The following is a 13,354-nucleotide window of genomic DNA, read 5'->3' as shown; positions in this document are numbered from 1 at the left end:
TAGTGTTCCTAATACCATGCGTGTTCAACAAAACAGAAAAGTTAGTTTGCAAAGAAGCATTCATCATATTTATGTTAATATCACCACCAAATATAATACTATAACGATTAATATCAACAAAGGAGAACAGCGTTTCTAAGTAGTCAAAGAAAGGCGCCATCTTTCCATGTGGAGGACGGTAACAAACTACCAACAAATTGTTGTGAACAAGAACAGATACAATTTCATAATCATCTGTAACGATGGAAAAATTTTCAAGCAGTTCATATTCGTACATTTTGTTTATCAAAATGCAAATTCCGCCACCCGTTCCAGAGGAGCGATTTAAGTAACAAGATTCATACCCAGCAAGTCTATAAACGTCGGTGCTGTCCGTTGACCATGTCTCAGTTAGCAATACACAATCTAGTGACTCATTTGGCTCATCAAGAAGTAAATCCAGACCTATTTTTTTATATTTGATTGATCTTATGTTTAGATGAAAGCATTTGAATGGCTGCAAAAACGGTTTCCCTATGTGTTTCTGGAAGTCGTGCGGCAAAACGTAGGACACCATATCCATGGGTCATCCGCCTTTAGGCAAGCTTCTCCAGGTCGCCAACGCTCGCTACCAATTCGGCATTCAGTCCATCAGCCTTTCGTACCAGAATTCGGCCATTGCTATGCCACACGTATTTGTATTTCTTAACTTTTGCCCAGTTCTTAGCTTCGAACAACAGTGCACGGGTTCTTTTCGTTAGGTTTTCTAGCACGAAGATATTTCCGTCTGCTTCTTGCAGTTTCTTTCTGTTTTGCCACCACGCGTCCCTGTCAGCTTGCCTTGCGAAACGACAAATTATGCCTGGGATCTTATCTTTTTTTGCTGGCAGACGGTGAACTGCCACTACATCATTCTCTGAGAGTGCAGGAAGTTTAATTTGGGCAGTCAGTGCATTTATCTTATCCAACAGGTTTTCTTTATCAGTTTCTTGGATGCCATGAAATTCTAGGTTGAGGCGGCGGCTCCACCATTCAAGGTCATCAATGTCATCTTTCAGTTGAGCGACATCATCATTCTGTGTTTCGACCTTTTCCACCCTCTTCCTTAGTTCTTTCACCTCGCGCTCGTTCCGCTCTGTGCGTGAAAGCAAATCATCGTACTGGTCGCTTAACAACTGCAGTGAGTCTTCGATACCGTCAATCGTTTCTTTAAGAGGCAGCAGCTGGTCAAGCTTATCACTAATTGCCATCATCCAGATGCTCAGATCCACGCTATCATCACTGGCGAGTTTTGCATCCTGCGTAGCCGGCGTGCGTGATTTCGAGCGCCTACAGAAGATGCAGCGCCAGGCTTTACGGTATTCATCTCCCTTTGTTTTGAGCGTAGCATCGGTAATTCCGGTGCATTTCCCAGTGTGGTATCTGTGACCACACTCACTGCAGTCAATAGTGCCATCTGACGAAGTGCAATCTGCAGAACACACAGAGCACTGCAAATGGGGGGCATTGTCACAAAACGTCACACCTTGGCAGCAGCAGCAGCGATTGAAATGATACCTAAAACATTGATATATGGACCTGACTTCCACTAACCTGCAAGATCACAATGAAGATGTTGCACCGATGCTGCTCGCTCGTCGGCGCCGCTGCTGCCAATGCGATCGGCCAGTCCAGTCTCGCTGTATTTGTAGCCTTCCGTCGATGTCAGCGCTCGGTGTTGGTCTTAGCGGCGTAGGAAGGCAGCTTCCAGGGTGATAGGCGTCGTTCTTGATCACCAGCGATGCGCATGTGCCCGAACAGTCAATGCAGCTCTGTATCTGCAAGATCACAATGAAGATGTGGCACCGATGCTGCTCGCTCGTCGGCGCCGCTGCTGCCAATGCGATCGGCCAGTCCAGTCTCGCTGTATTTGTAGCCTTCCGTCGATGTCAGCGCTCGGTGTTGGTCTTAGCGGCGTAGGAAGGCAGCTTCCAGGGTGATAGGCGTCGTTCGTGATCACCAGCGATGCGCATATGCCCGAACAGTCAATGCAGCTCTGTATCTGCAAGATCACAATGAAGATGTGGCACCGATGCTGCTCGCTCGTCGGCGCCGCTGCTGCCAATGCGATCGGCCAGTCCAGTCTCGCTGTATTTGTAGCCTTCCGTCGATGTCAGCGCTCGGTGTTGGTCTTAGCGGCGTAGGAAGGCAGCTTCCAGGGTGATAGGCGTCGTTCTTGATCACCAGCGATGCGCATATGCCCGAACAGTCAATGCAGCTCTGTATCTGCAAGATCACAATGAAGATGTGGCTTGAGATGCTGCTCGCTCGTCGGTGCCGCTGCTGCCGACGAGGGGAGAGGAAGAGGGGAAGCCGATTCCAAAGGTAGATCAAATCAGAATCTTAGGGCTATTTATTCAGGATAATGGATATAATGATGTGACACCCAAAAGGCTCAGGTGATTTGCCACGCAAGCCCTTGGCATATTTAGAAGGGTCGCGATGAAAGGACGAGGCCTGAAGGAAAGAAGCTTGCTTAAACTAACAAGCATACGTAATCGGCGGACACCTGCGCTGCGCGTGACGTCGCTTGGTTTCGCGCATGCGCAGAAGTGGCAAGCCTGGCCTCCGGCTCACGCGAAGCGCGGTGTTGACGAGATTAGTGAAGCTTTTCGCTTCAAAATGCCTTCTGGGTGAAGTCCTTTAAGTGGAATGCTTTTAGAACCAAGCGACATTAATTGCCTGTACCGCACAGCGACGCTGAACAGCGGAGGCGCTAAGATAGGCGTTCCCATCCGGCGAAGAAGAAAATAAAGTTGAACTGCGCATGTTGGCTGCGCAAGCACGGCACGGGCTGATCGGTTCTGGAAGCCTGTCACAATGGGCCTCTTGTCCTGGTGCTCCCCTGCGACCTCGAAAATTCTCTTCATGCCCACCCTACCTAGTGCTACCGCGCGATTTTCGGCGCTTAGCCATGGAAACCGTCTGCTATTTCTCTCCTGCATTTCATGCTACTATTGGTTCCCTCATTACAAAATGTTCTCCACAAGCAAAAGGTACAGCGGTGAATGGAGTGTAAAGTCGTTGCCGCCATATTAGTGTCCTCTAGCTTGGCATCAATGCGGTTACTAGTGCACAGGGTAGTGTATGTTAGTACTGTAGCAGCACCCTACATAGCAACCACGAAAAACCTCGCTCGCATTGTCATCCGCACCGACGCTCTTCAAGTCATTCGCCTACTACGACGCGTCAGTCGCACCCCAGGCATTTGCCAGGACATCCATCGTCTCGCGGCACGCATCCCGCAGCCAATCCGAATTCAGTGGGTCCCACGAGACCTCCTGAGTTCGCAAAGCCGTGCAGATTCTGCGACCCACCTTGTGACCCCAACTTCGTCTTCGCCTCGAGTCCTAACACTGGATGACACCACCCTCCTTTTAACAAAAAAGGAACACCTCCGGCGCCGCACACGTGCTCTAATCCCTCCGTGTGCGGTAGCCCTCCCCCGTGGTCTTACTCGTGCAGAGGAGGTTGCGCTTCGGAGGATCCGGGTCGGGGTTGCCCTAACTCCGGCCGTTACACGAAAGTGGCCGCAATTCGAAGGTGTATTTCCCCGCCCCGGGTGTCCAGTCTGCAAGAACAGAAATCTTGAGGCCGACATTCATCACCTGTTGTGGGTTTGCCCGGCGCTGAAGCCGACAAGAATTCGGCACCTGGCGGCAGCGGGTCTTTCGCCCGATAACAGTGCTTCATACACTGCTTGGACCCAAGGACCTCATCATCGTTCACTGCTCGATTTCATTAGATCAGCGAACCTTTACTCATTTATTTAGGCATCCTCATTTATCATTACATGCCGTTTTATGCCCTGAGGCAATAAACATCGCATTAAAAAAAAAAAAAACCTCGCTCACATTTAGGAAAAGTCAGTCACCACGTACGCTCCTACACACATACGCATGAAATGGTATGAGCGATGTCAGAGCACAAATAAATTAGTGATTAAACGATGCCAGAATGATCGCAAAACACAATCCAGCAGGCAAAATCGTGGAGAGAACTGGAATCAGAAGCAGCTGGAAAACAGTTTTTACATGACTATTTGCACTGGCTTCGGAAAAGCACCTGACGCATTGAAAGGGACGATGAGGGGCTGCGTTTTGACTCGCCAAATCCAGTAACACTTGGGTAGATGTGACAGAAAATTTCTGAATAATGTCCTGAATTAGCTGCGCCGAAAAGTTCTAGTTGAGAACAGGCCACAGACTATGCCTGCCTCTTGAGAGATTTTGTGGATGCTGTAGTGTGGGTGTTATATGGTAAAAGGATACACATTGCGTCCCGAATGAGCAACTGCTCCAGCTTTCTCACTTGAAAAGGGCATGGGAATGCATGAGGCTGGTGCGTGACGCCACGGGCCATGCAGTGGACCAGCTCATTTTCTACAATTCTAGCGCCCATCCTGGCCCCGCTAGAAATGAGAGAAAACTCAAAAACTGGCAGAAATGACGGAAACCTCAGAATGAAAAGGCTACACATACGCTTCTGTGGCCGGACCTAAAGACTCACAGGAGAAACATGCGTTTGAAATCTTTCATTAACATTTATTATTCCCAAACTGGCATTAGCCGAGAGACGTACCTGAAACTACCTTCTTATATATGTCTCAAAGAACAGATCTCTCTTTGAAATCAATGAACTTTCTTTTATAGGCGGCGTTGTGCGATAATCTTTGTTTGTCCAGACAGCGCATGTCATGAATATACATATGTTGATGCTTTTTATCACGCTCTCAGTGTAACGTTATATTATATTACTTTTTATCTATGGAAGGAAAACGCCAATTCTGTAACGGCTTATTGGCGATACAGGTACTGCATGAATAAAATAAAATAAGCTACTCATTGGAAGCAGTCATTACACCTCCCACTAGCTCAAACCTTTTCCTACTGCTATACTACTGTGTGCCGGGGACAGAACGTTGCCATATTTTAAGCTATATTTAATATGACGATTCTATACAACCGCAGCGGTAGCTTAGTGTGCTGAGCAACCGTCCCTCAGGCGGGAGATGCGATGTTCGATCCCCAGAGCCGACGGGTACCCAGTGGTGATATAATGTGTGCAGCTTTTGCCGTGGCCTGGTGCTCGGCTTTTCGCGGGTGCACCATAAATATTCATCGTAATCAAAATCCTTCTAAACCTGATTTGAACCGTTTTTGCAGTTTTTAGCCCGTTCTTCAAAGAACATGCCAATAACCAAAGTTTAGTATCATAGTACAGGCTCTTTTATACAATATCCAATGTACCATATGTTTCAAGGTAGGCTAAGAAATTTCAAAAATAATTCTTTTGAAGTAAAATAACACTTCGCATGTCGGCGGACGCTAGAAACCGGTGGGGGCTCTGAAGTAGTAATTTGGTTAATTATTTTTATTCACATTTTTTAACCTTTTTAGTTAAACAACTAGCTTTAATTAGAGATTTTTAGCGCGTTGTTATTAACAGCGATGCCAGCTTTTATAATACCGCAAAAGCGATTACTTTTGGCGCTGTGAATCGACAAAACTTCGATATTTTGACTAGATATCTGCACTGGAGCTGTTCATTTGCCTCCATGCTTTTCAAAATGGCATGAATTTTAGGACGAGGTAACCAAATATGATGTTGATAATCACGTTGTCGAACTTCGAAATACGGGCATGGCTATTGATAGTTACCGGCTACAAATGTCTAATTGCAACGGTGAAAGTTGAAGTGTACATTTTCAGAAATTAACTAACCGGCTTACTACTTAAGTTGATTGACCAGAATTCTAGCGTTCGCCAACGCTGGTAGCTTTATACCGCAAAAGATATTTTTTCACCCATAAACATTATTTTTGAAATTTGCTTAGCCTTCTCTCTCAAACGCCTGGAAGAAGCCAGCCGTTCTAATATATCAACGCTATTCTACCGATATTGGTTGGCGGCAGTGGCAGCAAGAGGCTCCGATTGAACTTACAGTACGCACCTTACACGCAGGTTTGTGCGAATTTCGAGCTTTTTTTTTCTGCTTCCACTGCTGCCAATTTGTGTTTTTTTTTCCTTAACCATAGTGTCTAAAGAAATAGCTGCATTGGTTGACGAAGTGAAACGTGAGCTACGAGCCGAGTTAAAAGATTTTAAGGAGAGCATTGAAAGAGAACTTAGGAAGGAAAAGGGGGAAATAAAGCAGAGTTTAAGTTTCATGACTGCAGAATACGAGAAAATTAAAGCTGAAAACAAGGAGCTGAAAGTTGGTAATACTAAACTACAGACGATGTGTGAAGAATTAGCTCGTAAGGTGATAACGCACGGGGATAGGATCCTTGGAGTAGAACGATATTCTCGAATCAAGAACGTGGAAATAAAGGGCATTCCACGAAAAGCGGAAGAGAACCTTCCCGAACTGGTCGCAAAAAATGGTTCAAAAGCGATGGTACCAGTGCTTCCTGCTGACATTGACGCCATTCACCGCGTGTCGATCATGAATTCTGACAAGATAAACATAATCGTTCAATTTGCCCGTAGGCAACTGCGAGACAGCCTTCTGGAAAAGTGTTGGCGTCTGAGGCTAAACCGCTCTGACCTCGGTTTCGAAACAGAAGAGCTGGTGTTCGTCAACGAACATCTTTGCCCAGAATTGAAACGGCTCCTGGGCCAAGCAACGGCACGAAAACGTGAAGCACATTGGAAGTGTGAGTTGGTGCATAATGGCAAAATTTACGCTCGGGAAAGTGACTAACTTCCGTCCATCAGGATTACCAGCTCAACTGACGTAGATATGATTGTAAATTCCTCCTGAAGCTTTCTTTTCTTTGTCTTGTGTACCAAAGTCGACAGCGACACCACCTACAACAGAGTGAACTGTAAAACGCGCCTAGCTGTTTTACGGCTGACCTTTTATCTGACATCTACTACGACTCTTGATGCGCATTTTCTCTGCTGTGTCCGTTCTTCTCATTTTCAGTTGTACGTGTATACTTGCGACCACTCGTTTTACGTTATCAAGCCAAGCAAACAATGTGCATTTTTTGCTACATGCATTGGCACTGGCGCCTTCGTTCTTTCCACCGAAATAAGCGCTGTAGTACTTTTTTCTTCTCACTACATCTTAGTTTCCAAAGTTGCCACACGCTGTCCCGAGATTACCATACACGTGTTCATAAGATTCCTGAGCTCTAGTCGCCGCTGCATGGCTCAGTGGTTATGGTGCTCGGCTGCTGGCCCGAAAGTCGGGGGTTCGATCCCGGCCGCGGCGGTTAATTTCTTTGGAGGAGAAATTCTAGAGGCCCGTGTACTGTGCGATGTCAGTGCACGTTAAAGAACCGCAGGTGGTCGAAATTTCCGGAGCCCTCCACTACGGCGTCCCTCATAGCCTTAGTCGCTTTGGGACGTTAAACCAACCAATCCTGAGCTCTAGTCATGTATTAATATATTTACCTCATTGTCTAAAAAATTGCTATGATTAAGCAAAAAGATTTCGTCTACCCCGGGGATGGCAAGCACATCAGTTTTTTCACTGCAACATGCAGTCAGCGAGGAATAAGCATGACGAACTGATAGCCTTTCTATCAGCTTTATCTTTTAGGTTCCACGTCCTGATGATGACAGAAACATGGTATACATCCGAGTACGATGTGCTAAACTTACCTGGGTATTCGAGTTTCTTTCTGAACGATCAGAATAGACGTGGTGGTGGTGCTGTGATGCTGATTGAAATTTCCCATTCAGCAAGCATATTTCCAACTTTTAGTATTTCGTGTGTGAACTTTGAAGCCTTGTCGGTGCACTGTGGAAATAGTTTGTTCGTTGTTCTTTATCGTCCTCCACTCAATTAGTTGCGTTTAGAAACGAAATTCATTATTTACTTGATGAAGGGTTCGACATTGATTGCATATATTTGGATTTCCGGCGAGCTTTTGATAGTGTCTCATAGACTTCTTCTTTATAAACTGTTAAACTTAATATTGACCCGAGTGTACTAGCCTGGATTGAATGCTTTTTAACTTACCGCTCCCAGTTCGTGCGCGCTAATGGTTACATGTCGTCATCACTTCCTGTAACTTCAGGTGTCCCACAGGGGTCCGTGTTGGGCCCTCTTTTATTTCTCATCTACATTAACGATCTCCCAAACAATCTTAACTCTTCAGTCAGACTGTTTGCTGATGATTGTGTCGTCTACCGGGCAATAAAGACCACTAACGATATAGCTGTACTTCAAGGTGATCTTAATGTTATTTCCGATTGGTGCCGAACATGGAATATGACACTTAACACGACAAAATGTAAAGTAATGCGTTTTTCACGCCGCGGAATTGCACGCCCTCCCTCTTACTTTCTTAATTATGCTTCACTAACATCAGTAAGATCTTATAAGGACCTCGGCGTTATTCTAACATCAAACCTGACCTGGAATGAACACATTATTTCTATTATCGCAAACGCTAACCGCATGCTAGGCTATATTAAACGCAATTTTTCAATGGCACCGTCATCTGTGAAACTAATTCTTTATAAAACACTTGTTCGCTCTAAACTCGAATATGCTTCATCAGTATGGGACCCACATACCGACGGACTAACCAATGCCCTTGAAGCAGTCCAAAATCGCTCCGCACGTTTTATTCTCGGTGACTATGGTCGTTTATCAAGCGTAACACTCATGAAGGAAACTATCATTAGCACCCTTGTCGCTGCGCAGGAAAATTTCCCGTTTGTGCTTTTTCTTCAAAATTCACCACACCAATCCAATTCTTAAAAATGCACTGATCACATTACCCACATATGTATCGTCGCGCATCGATAATCCGTGCAAAGTAGGTATCCCCCACTTCCGCACTACATCCTATCAGTATTCATTCATTCCTAAAACAGCAACAGAGTGGAATCGTCTGCCTGCCGCGTTAGTGCTGACAAACAGTGTCGAAGTTTTCAGGAAAAACTTATGCTTACATTACTAAGCATAGAAGTTTTTTTTTTGTTCTATCTCCTTTAGTTTGAATGTTTTCAGTTATATTGTTGTGTGTTTTATGTAGTTTCATATTGTTATCTACTTTCTTCTCCATCTTTAGCGACCAACATTAACGAGTGTTGCCACTCATTAGCGATGTTTCTCATACAATCTCAGTGCTTTCTGTTTAGTTTTTAGATTGTTACCTCCCGAGCCCCGGGGATAATCCCCTGTTCACGCCTGTATTCAGTTTTGCCTGTATTTTTTATATGTCGTTCTTTTTTATTATTTATCCCTCTTTCCCGAAATACTGCGCCATAACATTAGCCTCTGTTAATTTTTTTGTCTCTGTTACATTCTTTCGAACTGTTTGTTACGTATGTTGCACTGTTTTTTTCCACTGCATCACTCCCCCTCTGAAATGCCCTCTGGGCCAAGAGGGTAACTTGAAATAAATAAATAAATAAATAAATAAATAAATAAATAAATAAATAAATAAATAAATAAACAAATGGCGACGAAGGCACCTTCTTCCAATTTATGCAAAATCTTTTAAGTTATGCCAATGAAAACATACTTTAACTGAAGTTTCTGAGAAAGCTGTATAGCTTTCCTCTGTAGCCGTATGGCTGCGCTTGGGTGGATGCCAATGAGTAATTACTCCCTTATTACAAATTTACTCCACCTTGGGGGGTTCCCCTAAACATTTGACCAACACTGTTTTCTTTAACTACGAAGTTTCTGAGAAAGCTGTATAGCTTTCCTTTGTAGCCGTATAGCTGCGCTTGGGTGGATGCCAATGAGTAATTAGTTCCTTATTACAAATTTACTCCACTTTGGGGGATTCCCCTAAACATTTGACCAAACTGGCACTTGTTATTGGAGGTGATCTGAACATCAATATACTGCACAGCAAAGCGGCCCATCTAGTGAATTATTATTGTAACTAGAATTAAATAACTTTAGAAATGTCATTACCGAACCGACACGTATTACAACAGATTCTGAGAGTCTCATTTGCATGTTCATTACTCAATGCTACGTAGATACAGAGTGTGGTATTATAGCGACCATTTACCGATATACATGTTCTGGAAAACAAACTGCACCAGAAAAACATCGGCCGCTTCAGACGCTTTCTTTATACAAGATATAACCCCAAACACTACTGAAAAATTTAAGTACGAGCTTTCTATAGCACACTGGGCACCGGTATAAAATTGCAACTGCGTAAATGACGCTTACATTAAGTATATGTTAATTTTCACTGATATATATTCAAAGTCTTTTCCACTGAAAAGAATAAAAAGTGCAAAAAGATACGTAAGCCATGGATTATGCGCGAGTGCCTTGAAATGACACGCAAGAAAACCCTACAGCTAATTTACCAGATCTAGAAAAAAAGAAAACCTGGTTTAGTTTAAAAAATTTAGGAATACATTCACGAACGTTCACAGAAATTCTAACCGTACGTACTTCAACAACTTGTTCACAAGAGCTCACACTCCTCATGCTGATGAATTGTGGAGCACGTTAAACCTACTCTTAAATCGAAGTAAATCCAGCAAACCAATTCTAGAAATACAGTGCGACGGCAGTACTCTTACAGGAAAGCCTCTAGCAGATGCCTATAATTCATGTTTCGTTAACCTAGCAGATAGCAAACATAATATGTCCCACCTTCGGTACTTATGCGTCTCAAACAAAGACTGCGCTTTCTTCTCTCCAACGACAAGTAGTGAGATTTGCGCACGTTTCTCGGATTAAAGAACAGTAAAGCTAGAAACATTGACGGTCTCAAAATAAAAGCAGTGAAATTCGTTTTACAAAAATTTTTGTCGGTTCTTGCCCACATTTTCAACCTGTCCATGACATTCGGCATATTTACAGAAGACATGAATCGTGCAAAGGTCGCAGCGATATACAAATCAGGTGATAAGGAGAACTTTTCAAATTATAGGCCAATTTCGGTACTCCCAGCCTTTTCCAAAGGACTAGAAAAAAATTATTTGCATTAGAATGAATTCATTTCGCGAAAAACAGTTTAATATCCCCACGCCAGTTTGGTTTTCGAAATGGAATGCCGACCGGACTTGCTTTATTAACACAAAAGGAGACGATAATAAAATCTTTAGAAGTAAACGAGCTAATTATTGATAGTTTTGTAGACTTCTCGAAAGCTTTTGACTCTTTCAATCGCGAAACACTTTTAGCGAAACTAGAACATTATGGTGCTCGCGCAGTATCACAAAATCCCCTGAAATCTTATCTACCAAACAGGCAAGAATTAGTCGTAATAAATGAGAACTGTTCTATCCCGGAATTCCTGAAAGCCGGTGTTCCACAGGGTAGTGTCTAAGGACCTCTGTTATTCAATTTATATGTCAATGATGTTGTAAACATCACGGACCGTGATTTCTTCATTATCTCTGCATACGACACGAGCGTATTTATAAGGTCTGACAGCATTGATGATCTTCATGATGCAGCCAATGCCACTCTTGAGAAGTCACACCATTGGAGCCAAGCAAACTCACTGTATATTACTGCTAAAAAGACTAAGGCAATCCTTTTTACTGTGGCCCAAAAAGACATCAGTTGCAGATTTGACCTCTATATCGGGTCAGACAAGATTGCACTTGTACCAGAGACTAAGGTGATAGGTGTCATATTCAATGAACATTTGGTATGTAACTCGCATGTGAACTATGTCCTTGCTAGTTTAGCGAAAGTAGTTGGAGTACTGTGTAATTATGTCTTTGCTGCAAGGCTTAAACTTCAGATATATAATTGCCTCTTTTCATCCCAATTAGACCACAGTTGTTTAGTTTGGAGTACAACATCAAAGGTAAATATAATAGAATCCACATATTACAGAAAAAAGCCCTCCGGCAAGTTGCGGGAGTTTCTTGGGACGCACCATCAATGCCTCTTTTTCAAGTGTACAACGTTTTACCGTTCATTAAATTGTACAGCTACCGATTGATAACGCGATATAAGACATGCCTGAAATTCAATAATAACGGATATCTATCACTGTTTAATCTGAAACGGCCTCCTGACGTGCAGTATCCTCTTCGGAACCAGGAATCATGGTTGGTTCCGTTTTCCAGGACGAGTCAGGGGTGGAACAGCATTGAAAATCTTATAAGCAGACTTCTAAATGAGTTAATCTCAAAAGATGTAAATGTATACAGCATGAAACCGGACGAACTTAAGGCGTATCTGTTAAATTTGGAATAAATGTGTCAGCAACCGATAACTCTTTAAGGTTAAAACAACTAAATCTTTGTAGCAGTTATTTGTGTACCTAATTTCGTTTTGATTGCGGTAATTATGTCATGTTGTTTCAGTACTTACCTATGCTTTTTATTGCACGGTACGCCAGCAATTTGTAAGGGCGCATGGGCGCTGCCAAGCTGTCTTCTGAGAAGATTTTTTGTCCCTGTGCCCTGCATTTCTTTGTATGGAGTGCAAAAAATAAACCTTTGATTTGATTTGATCTAAGGTTTTTCAACTCGCCGTTTACTACGCGCATCCTTAGAAGGTGCCTATGCTAAGACAATGCAGTAGAACTTTTTCCTAGGTCTCACTCGTAAGTCCATTACGCCACATGTGTCACTATGACTAAAAATGAAGATATCCAGATGAAAAAACTATTTTTTAGTATTTCAGATACCTCTCTTTCCTATAAATTTATTTTTATATAATGAAAGCTTTCTAAAAAATGCTACTTGTTTTGAAAATTTGCGAAATTAGCGATGCAAGTAGCTTCATGATCACTGATTCCTTGTGCCTTTGTAATAAATTGAACCATAACTTCTTTGGTTAAAAACAGCAAGTGGAAATCTTTTTCTCAGGTTGGTTATAATAGTTTTTGAAACTGCCAAATAGACAACGTCCACACTTATTTGTACAGCAGCTGGCAAAAAGAAAAGGGAGCGCTTATCGACGTCCTTCGCAGAAAAATTGACGCTTCCAAACCACATCCGGCATATTGAAGTCGCCTTCAAGAATAAGCACATCTGACAATATGACAGAAAGTAATTTACAGACACCGTGAAATACTACCGGGTTACTTTCACTTCGTGAGCTTCAGAAAGATCCTACCGCGCACAGAAAGCTATTTCCATTTCATAAGTGCTTTTTTAATGACAGAAAATGATGAAAAACTCTCTCACACTCGGTGGCCAGAGTGTGGAAAGAGGAAAAGGAGGAATTGAAAGGAGAAAGATTGGTTTATTGGTTTATTGGGGTTTAACGACCCGAAGCAACTCAGAGGTTCCGTAGTGGAGAGCTGCGCGATAATTTCGACAACATATGGCTGTTTAACCCACACGGATATGGCACAACATACGGCCGACGTTTGCACTTCGCCTCGATCGAACGCAAGTTCGCTTGCCACAAACTGCACTATCATGAA

At 43.2% G+C, this 13,354-nt stretch overlaps 1 protein-coding gene across 1 annotated transcript; it reads right to left on the bottom strand.

Moving 5' to 3' along the window:
• Positions 1-575: 575 nt before the first annotated feature.
• Positions 576-1,232, bottom strand: LOC149367999 (uncharacterized). The gene has a single exon (XM_089569249.1). The coding sequence runs from the start codon at positions 1,230-1,232 to the stop codon at positions 576-578; it is 657 nt and encodes a 218-aa protein (XP_089425375.1).
• Positions 1,233-13,354: the final 12,122 nt, after the last annotated feature.

This window comes from Amblyomma mixtum, chromosome 1 (assembly GCF_055824585.1).
Source record: "Amblyomma mixtum isolate Tamu chromosome 1, ASM5582458v1, whole genome shotgun sequence".
Taxonomy (NCBI): Eukaryota; Metazoa; Arthropoda; class Arachnida; order Ixodida; family Ixodidae; genus Amblyomma; species Amblyomma mixtum.
Note: the sequence above shows the minus strand (reverse complement) of the source record. Positions and strands in the feature narration are given on the sequence as shown.

Bases quoted from the DNA above. Each gene is read 5' to 3' on its own strand.
- LOC149367999 (XM_089569249.1), bottom strand. From the start codon at position 1,232: ATGATGGCAATTAGTGATAAGCTTGACCAGCTGCTGCCTCTTAAAGAA.